Genomic DNA, 21,065 nt, shown 5'->3' on the forward strand with positions numbered 1-21,065 from the left:
ACACAAAAGATTCAGTAAAAACGACGTTTTTCCCTGTCGTCACACACACTTCGTCGTCCACGCCCTTCTTCCTGCTAAAACGACAGAGAACCATGGGCGTTTACCGTTGAAGACTTTAGGCCCGATTTAAATTCATTTTATTTTAGTCCATAACTCACAGCAAAACTAACTGTACTGGATTCGACTGAAGGTTGATGTCACTGGATGCTATATTATATTTTCTACATAATTATTCAACGTGTTGGAATGTTTTAATTCGCTCAATGCGTGAAGGCATTAACGTTAGCCGGCTAGGCTAACAACGTTAGCCGGCTAGGCTTCCTGCCCCATACACACACACACACACACATATATATATATATATATATATATATATATATATATATATATGGAAGTACAATCTATAATCTGAATTTATAAGAATTAGGCTTTATAACTACTATTGGTAGTAACAGTAATGTGACTACTACTAGTAGTATTGGTAGTACACCAACTACTGCTGCTGATAATGGCACTAACAAGCTAGCTCTTCATAGACCGGAAGCTCTCAACAAGATTTAATAATCAAAAAAGAGCCAAAAACTATTCTTACCTACGAAAAATTATTCCAAGTTTCCTTCTCTCAATCGCACGTCGTAGTGTGCAACTTTATGCAGCACAATGAACTGCTTGCTTCCGTTAACACGCCGTCTACCCGAACTGAACGCAGGCAGCAGTGCACTGAAACGCTCTACCTCCACTCGCCTCGAGCGTGTCCTAGCTACTTGGTGGGGTGGGGAGTAGGGGCAGACAGATGGGTGAGTTTGTGCAGTAGGAGATCCGGGACGATTGGGTTAAAGGCCCAGCTGAAGTCCACAAACCGAATCCTTTTATAGGTCTCTGGTCTGTCCAGATGTTGCAGTATGTGATGGATGCAGTCCCATGTTCACTGAATCATGAGTAGGCAAACTGCAGAGGGTCCAGCAGGTTAACCCTAAACGTTTCATGACCTTCACAGTACAAACACTTAACTATCATAACTGCAAGTTCTACACATATTTAATCACATAAACCTTTACCTCATGTAAAATTAGCTTTTTTGTTATTCTGGCTTTATATTTACAGTTTCATCCATGAGCTGATAAGAAAGCGTTGTTATATACAGACTCAACGTGCATCCTTTGAAATTATGTGAATAATCTGCACACAAGATCTCAAAACTCTGACATAACTCTTAAAATTACTATTAAAAAAAACAAATGAAAACTATTCTAACCCCTTCATTTTCATAATGTGGGACTTAAATGTTCCTTATTTTCACCCACAATACCACTTTACAAACCCGTGAAATGAAATCAGCTTCTTGTGCGCTTTTTCAGAAATCTCCATCAGTCACATCCAAGTCCGTTTCTCATTTGACACTCACCAATTACCACATATTTTTTATTTTACACATATACAAATAATATGTTGAAATAAAATGGAAGTTTAAGGTCTTTGTGGGACGTACTGTGTTACAAAGTGGAACTGCTGGGAAACAAACAGCACAGAATATAATTCTAAACTGAATTTGAATTAATAATCAACACAAAGTATAAAACAAGTATAAATCTCTTTAATTTTACAAACAACTTGAAAAATAGAGACAATTACAACATTAAAACAAGCGACAGTTCACGAGAGCAACTTGACAACTACGACATAAAATGATAAAAGAATTGGACAGTAATGTTAGTTTAAAATAATATGTTGATGAACGCGTTTAGTTCTGGCAGCGGAGCGGCAGTCTGGACTTCTGAGGCGTCGACGTGTTTTCTGAAGCTTTGGACCTGGAGGTGGTCTTTGACTCCTTCTTCCCACCCTTCTTTTTCTGGAAAACAGAAAAAAAGCACAACAATCGGTGAGAATCAGGCAAGATTCTGGATTTCAAACACCTCCCTTCTTACTACTTTCTCTGTGTTTGATTAAACGTTTGTGCTGCTCACCTTGAAGAAGGGAACGCGTTTGCTCTCGTTGAACACGAGGTTCTCATCGATGAAGGACGGTTCTGTGGCCAAGCTTTCGTTACAAGTGCTCATGTCGTCCTCCACAGAGTCCTGGACACAACCAAGAGGAATATGGTTACAAAAGAAAACAGAAGAAGCAGAAAGCAACAGGAGATTTTCCATCTGGACATTTTAAAACAGGAAATATATACACACGTGGACAAAATTGTTGGTACCCCTCAGTTAAAGAAGGAAAAACCCACAATTCTCACTGAAATCACTTGAAACTCACAAAAGTAACAATAAATAAAAAATTATTGAAAATTAAATAATCAAAAACAGCCATCACTTTTGAATTGTTGATTAACATAATTATTTAAAAAAACAAACTAATGAAACAGGCCTGGACAAAAATGATGGTACCTCTATAAAAGATTGAAAACTATTTGACCAGAGTGACATGATTAACTCAGGTGTGTCATTTAATTGACATCACAGGTGTTTCCAAACTCATAATCAGTCAGTCTGCCTATTTAAAGGGAGACAAGTAGTCACCCTGCTGTTTGGTGAAAAGGTGTGTACCACACTGAACATGGACAACAGAAAGCGAAGGAGAGAATTGTCCCAGGACATCGGAAAAGAAATGATAGACAAACATCTTAAAGGTAAAGGCTATAAGACCATCTCTAAACAGCTTGAAGTTCTTGTGACAACAGTGGCTCATATTATTCAGAAGTTCAAGACCCACGGGACAGTAGCCAACCTCCCTGGACGTGGCCGCAAGGGGAAAATTGATGACAAATTGAAGAGACGGATCATTCGAATTGTATCCAAAGAGCCCAGAGCAACCTCCAAAGAAATTAAAGGTGAACTCCAAGGCCAAGGTACATCAGTGTCACATCGCACCATTCGTCGTTGTTTGAGCCAAAGTGGACTTCATGGGAGACGACCAAGGAGGACACCACTGCTGAAAAAAACTCATAAAAAAGCCAGACTGGAATTTGCAAAAATGCATGTTGACAAGCCACAAAACTTCTGGGAGAATGTCCTTTGGACAGATGAGACCAAACTGGAGCTTTTTGGTAAGGCACATCAACTCTATGTTCATAGACTCAAAAACCAAGCATACGAAGAAAAGAACACTGTCCCTACGGTGAAACATGGAGGAGGCTCAGTAATGTTTTGGGGCTGCTTTGCTGCATCTGGCACAGGGTGTCTTGAAAGTGTGCAAGGTACGATGAAATCTGAAGACTATCAAGGCATTCTGGAGAGAAATGTGCTGCCCAGTGTCAGAAAGCTTGGTCTCAGTCGCAGGTCATGGGTCTTCCAACAGCACAACGATCCAAAACACACAGCCAAAAACACCCAAGAATGGCTGAGAGAAAAGCGTTGGACTATTCTAAAGTGGCCTTCTATGAGCCCAGATCTGAATCCCATTGAACATATGTGGAAGGAGCTGAAACATGCCATTTGGAGAAGACACCCATCAAACCTGAGACAACTGGAGCTGTTTGCTCATGAGGAGTGGGCCAAAATACCTGTTGACAGCTGCAGAACGCTCATTGACAAATACAGAAATCGTTTAATTGCAGTGATTGCCTCAAAAGGTTGTGCAACAAAATATTAAGTTATGGGTACCATCATTTTTGTCCAGCCCTATTTCATCAGTTTGTTTTTTTAAATAATTATGTTAATCAACAATTCAAAAGTGATGGCTGATTTTGATTATTTAATTTTCAATAAATTTTTATTTATTGTTACTTTTGTGAGTTTCAAGTGATTTCAGTGAGAATTGTGGGTTTTTCCTTCTTTAACTGAGGGGTACCAACAATTTTGTCCACGTGTGTAATCTGCTTTCTGGATGTTGGCGCCAGAAATTTTAAATTTAGCTCAACAAAGGCCAGAAAACAGAATGAAAGTTGAACGTGTCACACAGAAGATTTCAACAGCACTATAATTATCAACACAGCACTTCAGCAGTACTCTTATTGGTTCTTTTTGGCAGGTAGGTTTAAGCAAAAAACACAAAGTAAGAACAAACTGTCATTTTGTCCTTTTTAAAAAGCTTCTAATTTTCACTCAAGTAAAACATTTACTTCTTTGAATGTATTTCTACTCATCTGACTTAACAAAACTGTAAAGACTAGTTCTACCACGTAGCAGCCCTCAGGTCTACAGATGATGCTGTGACTATTTTAGACTCCCACAGCTGCTAATGGTTACCTTCAGTCTTTAACCCACATTGATGTCTTTTGAATTGAATTGAGTGAAGAACAACCACACGTTCAAACAATTACTTCTCAAAAGCATCTCAGACTAATAATGAGAAACGGCTGCAACATGATGTTAATGTAGAAAAAAATAGAAAATCACACAGAGCTCAGTCCTCCTCCAAGGCTGCTCATTCCAACATATGTCATTTTCAGAAATGCAGCATTTGCTTATTAGTTTTTGATGATCAGAAATCACGGCAACATAGAATGTGTCCATTTAATATAGATGTAGCCACACACTAAATGACCTTGCACTGAGCACAGGCGTGTGTTCTGCATGTGCACTTTATGTACGGATACCGAATCACATGACCTAAATATGTAGCGGGCGGCTGGAATTGACGGGACTCAGAAACACCCCCACAGTTTAATCAGTTGTTCCTTGTATCATTTCTGATGGATAAGTCCTGATAAGTTCTCAGCGGTGGATTTGTAGCAGGATCACAATCATGCGATCGTCAGCAGGCAGCTGATGTAGTGTTCACTTGTTGTCATGGTTACAGTGATGCTGTGCTGCTATCTAGCAATGGTACAGAAATCTTTAACAAATCTGTGGATCCAGACTATAAGCTGCATCACTGCCAGAATCGAATCACTTGGTCCTTGTGTCATTTCTGACCTGATATGAAAATTTCATCCTAATCTGTCAATTTGTTTTTGATTGATGTTGCTAAAAGACAGACAGACCAACCAACACCGATCGTCACATAAGTCCACTGTGTTCCTTGGTAGAATACTAAAAAGGGCATCTATTTTCTTAATTTTGCCAGTACAGAGAGAAGATTTGTTTTTTGGCCAGGTTTATTACCAGGTTTCATTCCATGTCTCTAATCATCATATTCAGGGCTTAAAGTGAGAAAAAATCCTGAGCCTGAACTTCTAAGTTCCAATTTATAGTGTCAATAAACGTATTCAAATGTGTTTTAAAACTCACTAAAACACAATATATATGAGATTCTATTAATTCAGAGCAAATATGAGGTCATCTGGTGGAAATAATGCCCATTATGATCCCACTATTTTATTGTTGCTCAAATGTAAAACCACTTACTTGGTCAAAACTTAAGACATTTTAAAAAGTGCCCCAAGTCAGATTTTTTTCTGTGTTGATGTTTCAATACCACATCACTGTAATTGCAAAGATTTATTTTAGTGTTAAGGGGAAAAAAATCATGAAAATCAAGTACATGTATTATTAATAACTTTTAATATTTTTTTATTTCTTCAGTAGATTTAACAAGAACTCAAAACAAAACTGCTACAAAACTAACTCAATTTAAATGTTTCTATTTTTTATCTATATTTTGGGAAGAAAAAACGGCGAAAAGCAGGCTAAGAACATTCTTATTTAACTATCTATCCATTATTCATTTCACACGACCCATACGTTCGTTCTGTTCTTACTAATAATATTTGCTGAAGATTGGAGATTTTTTGTTTGTGGCTAGACATCATTTGGATGCATAAGGTCACAAAATCTGCTGAGAGCTATTTAACTCATTATTACAAACATCCTATATGTCCTCAAATAAAAAAGGTTCATATCACCTAAGCTACATTCAGTTTGTGCATTTTTAACCCGTTAAACTTCAGTGTACCGCCGGCGGTACACCTACTAATTTGCATAGGAATTTCAAGAATGTCCGACGGCTGCAAACGCGATTATATAACCACTATACGCCGATGGAAAGCTTAGATTCTCAGGAATCCGCCGATATAAACCACTTTCAGATGTGATTACCACAGCGGGTGAGAAAAACACATTTGTCCGACAAACAACGAACATCCATCCATCCTTTCTCTATACACGGCTTCAACGCACACAGCGCGACTCACATTTCCGGGTTCATTATTACACACAGATGAAAATATTCCACAAAAAACGGCCATAATCCAACCTTGGACATCCAGACGACACAAGCCAGTAAAATATTTTGTCCAAAACATGTCCTGAAGTCGGTATAAAATCCACGAATAGGTCGTTTTCAAGGAAATGTACCTCGCGATGCACGTCCAATATTCCCTGTATTTCTCGTCATATTTTTGATTTACAAATAGAATATTAGCGATTTTTGTACTGAAAATGGCTGGAATTGACTGAAGCTTAAATATAATTACAAAAAACACCAACAAATATTGCAAATTTGGATTTTGTTTGTGGGATACTGTTATGTCTTATCAGCGGCTCAGCAGCACTGACGATGCAGAACCAAGAGGGGGCAGCATGTCGTGCGCCCAGCAGTCGATGCGCACTCGCAGTTAGAAAACTGTAATTGGATAAAAGTTCTATCAGAAAGTCGCATGCCTGGACAGAAGGTGTATATTTTTTAATGTAGGATTTGGAGTTTGATTGATTAAAGCGGAGCAACTGAATGCACAATGACGCACATGCTTGGAGCCTTCGGGACGGAGATGGATGAAATTTTTTAAAATTGTACACTTCCATGCGCCGGAAAACTTTAAGCCCTGCATATTGTGTTGATAAAACGGTAAAAAGAAGAAGGTATAAAGTGTAAATGAAGTTTGGAGGAGACTGTGAATTCCTGTCATTAACCTGGCTGTGTTTGTCGTCCTCCTCCAGCTCCTCTTCCTCCTCCTCTTCCTCCTCCATGGCAGCCTGCAGCTCCTCCTGCTGCCTCCTCAGACTCTCCAGCAGCTCGCTGCGGCTTCGCGACTTCACCAGCTGCTGAGGATACACAAACTCCCGACGCTGCGGGGTGGCACCTGAAGGCAACAGCAGACGTCATGTCATTAAGAGCTTCAGGTTGAATCCCTCTCATCCAGTTAGAACACGCTGTCAGTTACAGGATCACACCGCTGTGAAATACACAAACAGCATCACAACGTCTGCTTCAATCATTTACCGGTGGGAACGTCTTGCTGCAGCTCGTCCTGCAGGAAGCCGTGGACCAGCTGCTGGCTCGTCTCCACGGAGCTCCGGAGCTCAGCTTGCTGCTTGTCCAGGACGGTCCGGTCCAGGGAGGTCTGGTTCTGAACCGCCATCAGGGCCTGCTTCACCTCCTCTTGCTGCCTGGAAATCTGCTCCTCGGCCGCCTGGAGCTGCTCAGTGCAGCACAGCTCGACGCTCTGGAAGAAAGACGGACGGTGTTAAAACAAAACTCAGAATATTAAGCTGAAACCCTCAGACTCCTCAGCTTTCTCCCAGAGAGCAGCTGGTCTTCAATAACATTCAAAAAGAGACGTTGCGAACGAGCTAAAATTTGCCAAAAGTACACGGGTCAATGATTAATTGCAGGAGACACAAAATAAGAAAAACGAGACAGGAAACAACAAAACCAAGACTCAAAATTACAAAAATGAGACAAAACAATAAAAACAAGACAGAAAACAACTAAAATGAGACAAAACAACAAAAACAAGACACAAAATGGCAAAAACTATTTAAATAATCCTGAATCAGCTCATTTTATTATTGTTTATCTGATTAGAAGGTGATCGTTATTAAACTGGGACAGTTATTCAGTTTAGTTTTTAGTGATATCCAGCCATTTTTCATTACTAAGTGATTGATTCCATAATAAATTATTGTGGAATTTGTAAAGACATGATCATAATGAACATATTTGTTTCCTACTTTTAATAAAAATGTATGTAAGATATATCTCTTGGACTTCAAAAGTCCCTCAGTTAAATATTTACCCACACAGTGTCATTTCAAATTCTGAAAAATACTAGAAATACTAGAAAAAGGACTATTCAGCTGAACTGCAGGCAGTGTGGAAACTAAATAAAGATGTAAGCAGCAAAATTTCTAGAATTATATTTGATTGTCTCAATTTGTTTTCCAGTATTAGTAACAGCTGTAGACACTTGGAAAAATGTTGCACATGATAATGATTGTTCTTTTTTTTCTTTACGGTTTTTAAAGAAATTACACCTATAGAATAAATCTTGTTTTTTCTTTTTTTATGATTTATAGTGATAAAACTGTGTCATCCAGCACAGCAGACATTTCTGAGTTCTCTACTCCTAGTCATAATTGTTCTGCTTCCATAGAGGTTCAGGACTTTATATTACAGTAAATAAATGATAAATGGGCCCACAGTGAGGAAAAATGTGACAGGAGCTTTTAAACAGCCAGGAACTGTTTGAAGATCAGAGGATTAAACGCTATTACAAAGCAAACTGGAAGTGTGAGCCACTTTGGATCCAAAAATAAAACACATTATCGTCACATGGATTTCATGTTATCGTTTAGCTGCAGTTTGTTTGTGGCGTTCACGATCCCATAAGTTCTGCTCCACTGGTTTGTTTTCTGACACAAATCTCTCTGAGGAAACATTCGACATTTATTTTTTTGCAAACACGCTCCAACCTGAAACATAAAACACCTCAGAGGCCTTTTTTCTTACCTGACGGAGGGTCTGAGCTTCAGTGGAAACCTTCCCCATCTGGGTCAGGTGCTCCTGGGCCTGGGCCTCAGCCTGCTCCCTGGCTCTGGAGCTCCACTGGAGGTCACGCTGGATCAGCTCTGGAGATACAAGAACACGACGTCAGCACTCACTTCCACCTGCAGATGTGAAGAATAACGGGTGAGGAAAGGGAGCGTTTGGTACCGGACACCGAGCCGTGGAGGTGAGAGCAGCAGCCGCTCAACTCCTCCAGCGTCTGACGGCTCTCATCGGCTGTCAGACGCAGAGAGGAGGCGATGGAGGAGGAGGTGGAGGAGAGGAGGTCTGCCTGGGCTGAGGCCTGACGCTCGACTGTACTGCAGCCACTGCATCCAGGAGAAACAAATGGAATTAAACATTTTATCAACTTTAAATGGTGGAGACTTCGATGAGGACTTCCTGTTTGTCTCACCTGCTGATGTTCTCCTGGAGGCTCTGCAGAGGTCTCTGGAGGGCTTTGGAGGCCGAGCGCAGGTCTGTGTAGTCCTTCTGGGCCTCCATGTTCAGCAGGTTGAGCTGGTCCTGCAGGCACTGGATGGTCTGCTTCATGCCCTGATGGACGAAGGAGCAGCGACGAGGTTAGAACGTCCACGTTTTTATGCTGAGGACACATTTATTTACCGCTGCAGATCAACTCTTATTCAGGATCTCTGCAGAACACATTTGATGCCGTTCAGAACTCATGACTTCACCTGAAACTGAGCCAACGTTCTCTAATTCTAGGATATGGCCACAAATGATTCCCTCAGTGTCAACATTTGAGGGAAATGAAATACAGGAGGTCTTTGATTTACGTTGGAGTTCCGTTCCTACGGTCTGACGATTTTCACCGTAAGTCAGAATGCCATCAGAAGAGTCTGACTTATGCTTGGGAGCCATAATGAAGGAAAAAAATAAAAAATAAATAAAAATCAGAGAACGTAGCACAATCCAAGGTGGCGTACAACCAGAGAATGTAAACAAAGCCGTTTTATAGCAGCGAGTGACAATGTATTTGTCCGTCTCGTTTGCCAACTAGTGCCACGTAACCAGTTACTGACGTAATGACAAAACGCCGTATGTCGAGGACGTCGTAAACTGAGGACCTCCATAGTGGTGGTTAAATTCCCGAGTGTCCTGATTGATGACTTGTTCACGTTCAAGCCACATATGGAGAATGTTGTGAAGAAACTGAGGGTAAAACTGGGTTTTTAATTTCAAAAAGTGGCTTGATCAGAGATCTTTTGTACATGAATGTTTCGGATGGTCGACACATTTCCAAAGCTTCTGAGGTTTATTCAGAGCTGTAAAGTGTCGACACACCACTGCTAGATCTACTCTCTGGTGGGACGGCCAGCTTTAGCCACCAGAAGGATCCATCATTGGTTTACTTTCATATATGAGCCAATACTTGGACTGCTGCCCTCCTACATTTGCTCCTTAACTGCACAGGCAAGTTCTGATCTTTACTCTCCCAAAATCATCTGTTGCTTTCTGTTCCATATGTTCATACTGAACTGGGTAAAAAGGCTTTTGGTTGCTCTGCACCTTTTGCATGGAAGATACTGCAGACAGATTTTAAATTAACCGCGTTAATCTCATTGAGCGCTTTAAAATCCAAACTGCGAGTTCTTCAGGTCGACCTGTGTAAATTTGATCTTTTTATTTGCTTTTCGCTTGTGTCTTAATTGTGTTTAAACTAAGTTTGTATTTGCTGCTGCCAATTTTGGCCAGAACTCCCTTCAAAACAAATCTCAATGGGATTTCTCCTGGTTAAAGGAAGGATTAGAAATACATAAAAATATCAAACCAATGCAAAGAGCAGCAATGTGACATCTACTCTACAATTTCATTCAGCAACGCTTTTATCCTGAGGGAAGATAAAACAAGAGTAAGGATCTGATCAGGAGAAAACCACCTGGATAAGAGCCACAAAACAAGTTCAAGTATAACAGGACCTTTGTGTCTACAGGAAGTGCAGAAGGTAAGAGGAATCTGTTTTCTTTGGCAGTCTGTCAAAGGTGTTCAGTGAAGCGTTGGTTTTTAGTCTTTTCTTACAGACTGAGTGGGATTCTGTTTGGTAACTCGTTCCAGTATCAGTTTATATCACATTTCATGTTAAAACTTTAAGTACTGCCACCAGAACAGTTTGATGGATTTGAAAAGGAATGCATTCCTTTACTAAAACACAAGAAAATATTTTAAAATCTGGCAAAATTACACTGTTTACAAGAGCCAGAAACTGCAAAAACAGGAGGAAACAGTGGACATTTAATATTCTGACGGTCCTTGAACTTATTGTATGAAACTCACGGTTTAATTATGTAGATTTAACCTTCAGTGTTTATTAAAATAGAACTTTTAAAACAAACCAAACAGTTCAAAGTGCATTAAAAGCAAGAGAGAAATCATAAAAATAGATTTAATTGAGACTAAATGAAACTTTTGGACTAAATAAAAGCGTCGTAACCAAACGATTAAAGAAAAATGGAAGCTCATCCTCGCTGTCTTGACCTTGAGTTGGTAATCTCTATTAGATTAAATGAATAAAACTGTTCTGTCAGTTTTGCAGAAACTCTAAAACGAGACCAGAGGAGAGTTTGACTGAAACTGAGCATAAAGATGCTTCTACAAGTTTTCTCAGCGTTGAATCAAACAGGCTTCAGTCTCTCTGGAAGAATCGCTCTGAACGGCGTCTCTTACCGTCTGGTGTCTCTCCTGTGCCTGTCTGATCTCGTCCTCCAGCTTGTCGTGTTCGGCCTGAAGGTCGCTGAGGCCCTGAACGGACGCCTCCCGCAGCCCGGCCAGCTCCTGAACCAAACCGCTGAAGAACACTCCCATCTCCTTCATGGCCTCCACCTGAGGACGAAGTCAGGAAACACGAGGAGGAGGTTCAAACAGAGCTGCAGGTCAGACTGGTGGTGCTACATCAACAACATCTCCAGGAACAAGTGAAGATGTAACAAAACATGGTAGAAAAGGGAAAGTACTCAGAGAGCACAGCAAATATAACCTGAAGTGGCTGTGCTAATGGATTTTACTGAACAGATGTGGACCCACCTTGTCGGCCAGAACTCTCTGCGTCTCCACTGAAGCTCTCAGAGCGTCGCTGAGCTCTTTGACGGCCGATAAACCCATCAGAGTCCGAGCCACCAGGAGCTCCTCCACGTCCTGTCGATGCTCCTCCTGTACAAACAAACACTCAGGATTTGTTCACATAAAACCGTTATGAGCTACTGGATCACATGAAAAACATGTTTCCTTTGAACTGCAGAATTTTGACATCTTCTACCTCCGATTACGACTCGCTTTCTGTTAAAAAAAGCTTCTAATAAGCTCCAAATCTCATCTTTCTAACTGGACATATGTACATCTGTAGGTGTCATTCTGCTCAGAGGACATGTCTGAGGTCTCTCTCCTTCTTCATGGTTTCCACAGAGGTGCAGGACTTCAGATTGCAGTGAAAAATGAGACAGGAGCAAATAAAAACAGGTCCAGGAACTGCTTGGGGTTCAGAGAGTAAAGGAAAAATTAGCATCTAGCAAAGAATAAAAGAGCGATGAAGGATCCTGACCAGCAGCTGCAGCAGAGCCTCCTTGTCCCGCAGACACAGCGCCTCCTGCTGCTGAACTCTCTCCTGGCAGCGAGACACTCCTTCGGCCACCAGCGGTCCGACTCCACCAACGAAGGACTCCACGGTGGTCAGAGCTCCTTTCAGCACCGCCTCGTTCTTCACCAGCAAACCGTCTGTAGAGCAGGAGGAAAGAGAGAAGTTCCTGAACGTCCAGTAAATTCAAACCATTCTGCCCTACAACCGTCATCCAGGTACGAGCTCTCTGGTCTCAGATCAACACTTCCTGCATCACCTTCATCACCGTCTTAACTAGACTGCAATTAATTTCCCCTGGAATTAAACTTGAATAGTTTTGTCGGCCTCCTTCGTACCTTTTCTCAGGAAAAAACGTGTCGATCTAAACCAGGTGTGTCAGGTTCCTCATTCAGTTTGATCTCAGGTGGACCAAACCAGTAAAATCACATAAAAACCTAGAAATAACCTCAACTCCAAATGGTTCCTTTGTTTTAACGCAAAAACATCCGTTCTGAAAGTGTGCACATTTAATGAATTATCCTTCTACGGAACATCATGAACAACCTGAAATTTATGAAGAAAAATAAATTCAATTTCAGCAACATTCAGCCTCAGTTTATCATTTCCACATTACAACTTATAGATCAGAGTGTCTACAAAGGAACACAACATTCAGTCACAGAAATCTGTAACTGAATGATGTAGTGTTTTACTTTATGATCAAAATGACCAAAGTCAGACAAATAAAAACAAAAAAACAAAAACAAGACAAAAATTACAAAAATGAGACAAAATTAAACTAAAAACAGACAAAAAAAAAAAACACAAAACAACAAATGATACACAAAACAATGACAAAAGCAAAACAGAAAATGACAAAAATTAGGCAAAAAACACAAGCGAGACAAAAAGGAAACACAAAATGACAAAAACATGAGACAAGCGACAAAAGTCAGACAAAAAAAACCAACAAAAACAAGACAAAATATTACAAAAATGAGACACAAAATGACAAAAGAACAATGAACAGTCTAGTATTTTACTTTATGATGTAAACAACTTGTCATTGTCTAGAAATTATTTTAAATTTATAGTTTTACTAATTTATAATCTGTAATTTTTACACTTTACAAAGTCGGGCCATATTGGACCCTCTGGAGGACCGGTTTTGGCCCACGAGCTTCATGTTTGACACCCTGATCTAAAAAGTAATCTGCCTAAATATCAGTTAGATAACAATTAATCTTGCTTAAAAAAAAAAAAAAAGAGATTCAGCCTTTTCTGATTCTTCTTCTGTTGAACGTTAAGAGCTGAATTCACTTTTTACATTCACTATGTGCTGCAGCTGCTCTCATAGTGTGTAAAGTTTCATGCAGTAGGCGTACAACCAGCTATAATACTTCATAATAATGAGCTTTAAAGTCAGTAGAAGGAAACAGGAGGTCTTCTCATTTTGGCTCAAGCTGGTTGATGCTCATGTGAGATGTCAGGACGCAACTCTGTAGGATTATGAGTCAGAAGAGCCAGAAAAACTTAAGCCTGACTAAATATAGGACATCCTGGCAGTTGTTGCACATTATGTTTGACATACTATGTACTGGGGCGTATTAAACGGTATTTCTGGAATTCTACATCTATAGTTTGGTCACATCAGTAGAGTCAAAGTGAACTAGCAGCACCTCTGACAGTATGTATAAACATGTAAGCCGCTTTGTTTGTTTGGCAACACGGAAATGTCACAAGAAGACAAATAAACACGGGCAAAAACGTGAAAACATCATGCCTGCACAGTCCAACCCGTCTCAGAGGCGTTCTGGCTCAGTGGCAGTAAAATCTGGCCTCTGTGTGTTTTTTTGCTGTGATGAACGCTGCAGTTCTTACCGATGGCCTGAGAGCAGCCGCTCAGCATGTCGCGGTGTTTGTCTCCGTGCTGCTGGACGCTGCGCTGCAAGTGGCTGAAGGCTCCGTCCATCTGCTGAGCAAAAGTCTGCTGCATCCGACTGTTGTGCTGCTCCACCTGTGATTTAAACCAAGATCAGGTTTGTTGGTCCTCATGAAACAGGCCACAGATACACAGTACCGTTTAAAAGTTTGGGGTCACCGAGACAATTTCATGTTTCAATGAAAACTCACCACAAACCTTTGAACAGTAGTATGCATGAACTCATGCTGCTGGGTATTAGTTAAAGTCCAAATTATTAGTTAAAGTTGTTTAATTTATTGCTAAAGTTGCTCAAAAAGAGTTAAAGTTGCTTCAATTATAGCTAAAGTTGCTGTACATTAGTTAAAGTTGCTCAAAAACGAGTTAAAGTTGCTGTACATTAAAGTTGCTCAAAATGAGTTAAAGTTGCTTCAATTTTAGCTAAAGTTGCTGTGCATCACTAAAAGTTGCTCAAAAATGAGTTAAAGTTGCTCAACCTTAGCTAAAGTTGCTCAATAAAGTAGCTCTAAATGATTTAAAGTTGCTCAAAAATGAGTTAGTTGCTCTAGATTAATAAAAGTTGCTTTACAGTAGTTAGTTGATCTATATTATTTAAAGTTGCTCTACAGTAGTTAAAGTTGCTCTAAATGAGTTAAAGTTGACCTACACTACCGTTCAAAAGTTTAGGGTCACTCAGATAATTCCATGTTTTCCATGAAAACTCATTTTTATTCATATGCTATTCAAGGGTTTTCTAATCATCAGTTAGCCTTTCAGCACCATTAGCTAACACAATGCCTTTCCTAATGTTCTGTTTTTATTGCTGTTACTGTGGTGATATTTGTGCCTTTTTATTCTCATAAAGTCCTGAAGAATGACCTGGTTGCACCTCGTAGGCGAAGAAAACGCTTTCTGACAACATTCATGCAATAAAAGGTGAAGAGTCAGAGACAGCATGTTGTCGATGTTTGACCTTTTCTTGCGGTCCAGCTTGTCGTGGAGACCCGACACGTCGCTGGTGCTGGCGTCCACGGTGCTCAGCAGCTACAGGAGGAAACACAGGTTTGTGGAGTGAGATGGAAGAATGCTGGAGATTGTGTTACTTGGCTGGAGATTGTGTTACTTGTTTTGCAGGAGTTCAAAAGTCTAGCTTTGAAGAGCGTTACATCCCATGTCAGATCAGAGTTTAGAGCTGTCCTCCATGTCAGGACAAAGAGAAGCTATCCAGAACAGAGACAGCTTACATGTAGCTCTGATTATTTGATAGAATACTCTATAAATACAATTCTTGATATGGAAAACATTTTTTGTGTTACAATGTGAAACAGATTTTTAGGGCACTTTTTTGCATATTGACCACTCTAGACCAAGTTCACATCAAAAACCAGTGAGCTTAGGCGGGTTAAATCTTGAATAGATTGTCATACAAAGGCTTAAAGACTCTAAAAAACATAATTTTTGATATGGAAAACTATTATTTTTTTTGTGTTAGAATGTGAAAACATGGAGATTTTAGTGGAAAACTGTAGCTGAACATGGTGCTTCAAGTGTATAAATGCCGTCGTTCCATAACCTGGTGTGAGATTCTGTGCTCTGCCTGAATAAAGAGACTCAGATCTTTACTTTGAGGGTGTGATTGTTTCTCACCCACAGAGTGCAAAAATCAACAACTTCTGTTTAAAAAAAAAAAAAAAACAGAAGTTGTGCTAAAAGTGTCTCAACAGGAAGTTACAAACTCAGAAGATGAACTAATATCATGGAAAGTACAGCGAGAGAAAGGAGGAACTGGTGACGCAGGGAGAAGAAATATGCAAATGAAACACAAACCAGCCGACATTCAAATGAAAACGGGGTGATTGAGGCTCACTGAGGTGCTTCTGTACCTGTCCGGCTGCGTTGTACAGCGTTTCCTGGGCTGATGTGAGCTCAGAGCAGATGAACTCCTCCTCACTCAGCTTCTCCTTCGTCTGCTGCAGGTCTCTGCTCGTCTCCTCCAGCCTGAAATCATAAAACTGTTCTTTGAGCTTCGATCTGCAGCCTGATCGGGTTCCAGTGTGATGATGATCACACAGCTATGAATAAACACAGAACTCTGACACTTTTAGGTGAGAAACTGGAGTTTGAGGGAAGTGGGTCAAAAATAGGACGAACATTGAACTGATCTTAAGATGGAAAAAGATTTATTTTGCATTTTTAAAGTGCAACTGCGACTACCAAATTAAGTAACTGTGATTTTTATGCCCAATGATACTATAATTCTAGTCTAAATGACTTTTTCACTCTGATAATTAGGAATTTTAACCATTCTGAAACCCAAAAGGAGCATTTTTCTTTCCTAAAATCACCCTTTATTACAGCGTTTATCAAAGCCGTGGTAAAAGCCGTGCACCTCTGCTGCTTTTCGTCCAGCTCCACGGTGCACTGCTCCAGACGGGTTCTGTTGTCCTCAAACAGCTCGGTCACCTGCACAGAGAACAAAGACATTTAGCCTGTTGGTTCAACAATGCAAATGTTTCTTAGAAAACCCATCAACACCACATTTACACACACTTTGCATGTAGTTCAGGTTTCTGTTCGCCTGGTCGTCACCGTTTCAGACTTTGGAGGGAAATATGTGGCTCTTTTAGCTGCTAAATGCTCCACTGTGCTCGACTTTGATCGTGTATTTAAGGTTTGCTGAAGAGCAGGACGAGTATAAAGCGGCATTTTAGAGCCTTTTCTCCAACAACAAAGCTCTGTAATATTCTAAAACAACACAAAGCTTTAAGGCTGCTAATACACACGTGGACAAAATTGTTGGTACCCCTCAGTTAAAGAAGGAAAAACCCACAATTCTCACTGAAATCACTTGAAACTCACAAAAGTAACAATAAATAAAAATTTATTGAAAATTAAATAATCAAAATCAGCCATCACTTTTGAATTGTTGATTAACATAATTATTTAAAAAAAACAAACTAATGAAACAGGCCTGGACAAAAATGATGGTACCCATAACTTAATATTTTGTTGCACAACCTTTTGAGGCAATCACTGCAATTAAATGATTTCTGTATTTGTCAATGAGCGTTCTGCAGCTGTCAACAGGTATTTTGGCCCACTCCTCATGAGCAAACAGCTCCAGCTGTCTCAGGTTTGATGGGTGTCTTCTCCAAATGGCATGTTTCAGCTCCTTCCACATATGTTCAATGGGATTCAGATCTGGGCTCATAGAAGGCCACTTTAGAATAGTCCAACGCTTTTCTCTCAGCCATTCTTGGGTGTTTTTGGCTGTGTGTTTTGGATCGTTGTCCTGTTGGAAGACCCATGACCTGCGACTGAGACCAAGCTTTCTGACATTAGGCAGCACATTTCTCTCCAGAATGCCTTGATAGTCTTCAGATTTCATCGTACCTTGCACACTTTCAAGACACCCTGTGCCAGATGCAGCAAAGCAGCCCCAAAACATTACTGAGCCTCCTCCATGTTTCACCGTAGGGACAGTGTTCTTTTCTTCGTATGCTTGGTTTTTGAGTCTATGAACATAGAGTTGATGTGCCTTACCAAAAAGCTCCAGTTTGGTCTCATCTGTCCAAAGGACATTCTCCCAGAAGCTTTGTGGCTTGTCAACATGCATTTTTGCAAATTCCAGTCTGGCTTTTTTATGAGTTTTTTTCAGCAGTGGTGTCCTCCTTGGTCGTCTCCCATGAAGTCCACTTTGGCTCAAACAACGACGAATGGTGCGATCTGACACTGATGTACCTTGGCCTTGGAGTTCACCTTTAATTTCTTTGGAGGTTGCTCTGGGCTCTTTGGATACAATTCCAACGATCCGTCTCTTCAATTTGTCATCAATTTTCCTCTTGCGGCCACGTCCAGGGAGGTTGGCTACTGTCCCGTGGGTCTTGAACTTCTGAATAATATGAGCCACTGTTGTCACAGGAACTTCAAGCTGTTTAGAGATGGTCTTATAGCCTTTACCTTTAAGATGTTTGTCTATCATTTTTTTTCGGATGTCCTGGGACAATTCTCTCCTTCGCTTTCTGTTGTCCATGTTCAGTGTGGTACACACCTTTTCACCAAACAGCAGGGTGACTACTTGTCTCCCTTTAAATAGGCAGACTGACTGATTATGAGTTTGGAAACACCTGTGATGTCAATTAAATGACACACCTGAGTTAATCATGTCACTCTGGTCAAATAGTTTTCAATCTTTTATAGAGGTACCATCATTTTTGTCCAGGCCTGTTTCATTAGTTTGTTTTTTTAAATAATTATGTTAATCAACAATTCAAAAGTAATGGCTGTTTTTGATTATTTAATTTTCAATAAATTTTTATTTATTGTTACTTTTGTGAGTTTCAAGTGATTTCAGTGAGAATTGTGGGTTTTTCCTTCTTTAACTGAGGGGTACCAACAATTTTGTCCACGTGTGTAACTGCTCGTTTTCTCTCAATTAATCTGTTGACCATTTTACAGATTCACCTAATTTCCTCACCGATCAGCCACAACATTAACACCACTGACAGGGAAATGAACAGATTCTGGACTAGACCGTCATGCAGAGAGGATTTAACCTACATTTTCTGATTTGTGAAACTCTAAAAGGAAGCTGTGGAAGGACTCTGCTCTGGTCAAGCTCAGATATTCTCTATTCTGATGTGACTAAGCAGACTAGTTGTCTCCATGTTGTTCTGTAATCTAACTCTGACCTTCTTCCAACCACAATCTAAACCCAAAGATCAGAGAGAACCCTCAGAGCTGATGCTGCTCTGTTGGCGTCATTCCTCCTGATATCAGTAAACTTTATTCTCATCTAAGCCATCTGAGTCTCCAGTGTGTCTCGTGAATAGATTGTTGAAAAAAATGCTAAAGATGCTAGAAAACATCACTTTTTATATGGAAGATCATCATTTTCTGGGTTAGAATGTGAAAACATGGAGATTTTAGTGTGTTTTTTTTGCATCAGGACCACTTTAGACCAGATCCAGATGAAAAACCAATGAGTTTAGGCGAGTAAGATCTTGAATAGATTGTCGTACAAAGGCTAAACACTCTATAAAACCTTTGTTTTGATATGGAAAACCTTTTTTTTTGTTGTAGAATGTACAAACTTGGAGATTTTAGTTTGCTTTTTATTGCATCTGGATCACTTTAGACCAGGTCCAGATCAAAACTGTTGAATTTAGGTGGGTCAAATCTTGAACAGATGGTCGCACAAAGGCCAAAGAATCTATGAAACACCATTCTTTATATGGAAACCCATTATTTTTTTGTGTTAGAATGTGATAACATGGAGCATCTGGACCATTTTAGACCAGGTCCAGATCAAAAACCAGCGAGCTTAGGCGGGTTAAATCTAGATCACATTTTTGTACCAACAGTTTTTACTGGATCACATCAGATCCATGAAGGCCCCATCAGGAGCCCAGTGGACCCAGAGGATCCACTGTGGACATCCCAGGACCAGAGATAACACCCAGAGCTCCCATGTTTATGTAATGATCACAGCTGTTTTAATGTTGTGAAATGTAAAAGATTTAAATATTACAGTGCAAAACTGGACGCTCCAGCATGAAAAAATGTAATAAAAACAGAGTATAATCCTGTTTTGTAACCAACTGGACAGATGAAATCAGACTTCCTGTGAAATAAAAAGAGGGTGAAGCCAGTCGCACCTTCTTGATCTCCTCCTCCATGGCGGCGATCTTGTCGGTGTATTCGACTATTTGCTCCTCGTGAGACGTGATCTGACCCACCATGCTCCTGAAACACAAACACAGCCGTCAGTTAACGCACACACGCACACAAACAGCCGCACGAAAGCCAACAAAACCCACTCGTAGTTTTCTGCAGACAGATAAACTCCGTTCTTGTCCCGGGTGGCGGCCAGGTCGCGCTTCAGACGCTCGATCTCCTCGGTGTATTCCTGAGTGGACGGAAACCAGATTAAATGACCGCTTTTCATGGCGCCTGATCGTATAATCCTCAACACCACGCCATCCCCGTACCTTAATGAGCGTCCTCTTGGTGAGTTTCTGGTTGACTTCAGGCTTGTTCATGATGTTCTTGGCTCTGCTGGCGTATTCCAGAGTACTGAGCGTCTCCTGCAGACAGACAGATGAGACCACAATCATCAGTTTATGTTTTTAAATGATAAACAGACACATTTAATAGGAATTTAAAAGGACTTCTGCTGTCAGGATTAGAGAACACAAAGTAGTCAATGAAGGGACCTCATCAGGCAAAAGAAATAAAGAATAAACATTTGGTCAGCTTCTAAAAATAACAATAAAGTCAAGAATAAAAACAAGACAAATTAAAACACAAACAATTCCAGGATACATGAGGCAGCAAAAAATTAATTCACTAAAAACTAGGGCTGGCCCGAATAGTGGTTTCTGGCCTCCGGATATTCAGGCCCTATTAAAGACAAACATCCGGATATTTGTTCCTCCGTAACGTCCGACGGGGAGCGGGGCTTGTGGCGGAGACGGCCCGAATATTCAGATCCATTCGTCTGGTTTCCCGGGTCCAAATTTTGCCTTTGTTTTGTCTTCAGTTAAACTGAAGAATTCCCAAACAGCGGATACCAAAATTAATATCCGGATACCGCCGTAGTGAACAAATATTCGGATATTTGGGTCCAGCCCTACTAAAAACCAACACTTCAAATGAATAACAACACTAACACCAATGTTTTCCTGTTTAAAATGGTCACAAACTATAATAATAAAAGCAATAATGTTAAAATAAACCCTTATATAACTAATTCTAATAGCTTTTGATAAAACAGTCAAATCCATGTATAGTTTCTGTTTATGGTCTCAAATTCAGACATTTACAATAAAATGCAAGAAACTTTTTGATTATGCGAGTTGCAATATGATGCTATTTAGTCCACTGATTTGTTGTAAATGTTAGATTTGGTGTCAAATATACAATTTT

General features: G+C 40.2%; 2 protein-coding genes across 4 annotated transcripts in view; both read right to left on the bottom strand.

The window, feature by feature from the left end:
- The window catches only part of LOC110946301 (uncharacterized), a 45,413-nt gene extending 44,566 nt beyond the window's left edge, over positions 1-847 (bottom strand). For all 3 annotated transcript variants that reach the window (XR_007947078.1, XR_007947077.1, XM_051959708.1), the window contains exon 1: positions 593-847. The gene's annotated coding sequence lies outside the window, so the exon portion shown is untranslated. The remainder of the gene's footprint in view (positions 1-592) is intronic.
- A 725-nt stretch (positions 848-1,572) lies between these two features.
- Positions 1,573-21,065, bottom strand: part of kif11 (kinesin family member 11) — a 31,788-nt gene continuing 12,295 nt past the window's right edge. The window contains exons 11-27 of the mRNA XM_051959696.1: positions 20,129-20,224; positions 19,958-20,046; positions 19,796-19,883; positions 16,528-16,601; positions 16,022-16,136; positions 15,113-15,182; positions 14,099-14,236; positions 12,203-12,375; positions 11,689-11,814; positions 11,332-11,487; positions 9,062-9,201; positions 8,815-8,975; positions 8,611-8,729; positions 7,102-7,324; positions 6,792-6,961; positions 1,965-2,075; positions 1,573-1,849 (exon numbers count right to left, since the gene is read on the bottom strand). Coding sequence (XP_051815656.1) covers positions 1,742-1,849; positions 1,965-2,075; positions 6,792-6,961; positions 7,102-7,324; positions 8,611-8,729; positions 8,815-8,975; positions 9,062-9,201; positions 11,332-11,487; positions 11,689-11,814; positions 12,203-12,375; positions 14,099-14,236; positions 15,113-15,182; positions 16,022-16,136; positions 16,528-16,601; positions 19,796-19,883; positions 19,958-20,046; positions 20,129-20,224 — 2,157 coding nt within the window. The 3' untranslated portion in view covers positions 1,573-1,741. The remainder of the gene's footprint in view (positions 1,850-1,964; positions 2,076-6,791; positions 6,962-7,101; positions 7,325-8,610; positions 8,730-8,814; positions 8,976-9,061; positions 9,202-11,331; positions 11,488-11,688; positions 11,815-12,202; positions 12,376-14,098; positions 14,237-15,112; positions 15,183-16,021; positions 16,137-16,527; positions 16,602-19,795; positions 19,884-19,957; positions 20,047-20,128; positions 20,225-21,065) is intronic.

The sequence above is a fragment of the Acanthochromis polyacanthus genome, chromosome 15 (assembly GCF_021347895.1).
Source record: "Acanthochromis polyacanthus isolate Apoly-LR-REF ecotype Palm Island chromosome 15, KAUST_Apoly_ChrSc, whole genome shotgun sequence".
NCBI classification, from domain to species: domain Eukaryota; kingdom Metazoa; phylum Chordata; class Actinopteri; family Pomacentridae; genus Acanthochromis; species Acanthochromis polyacanthus.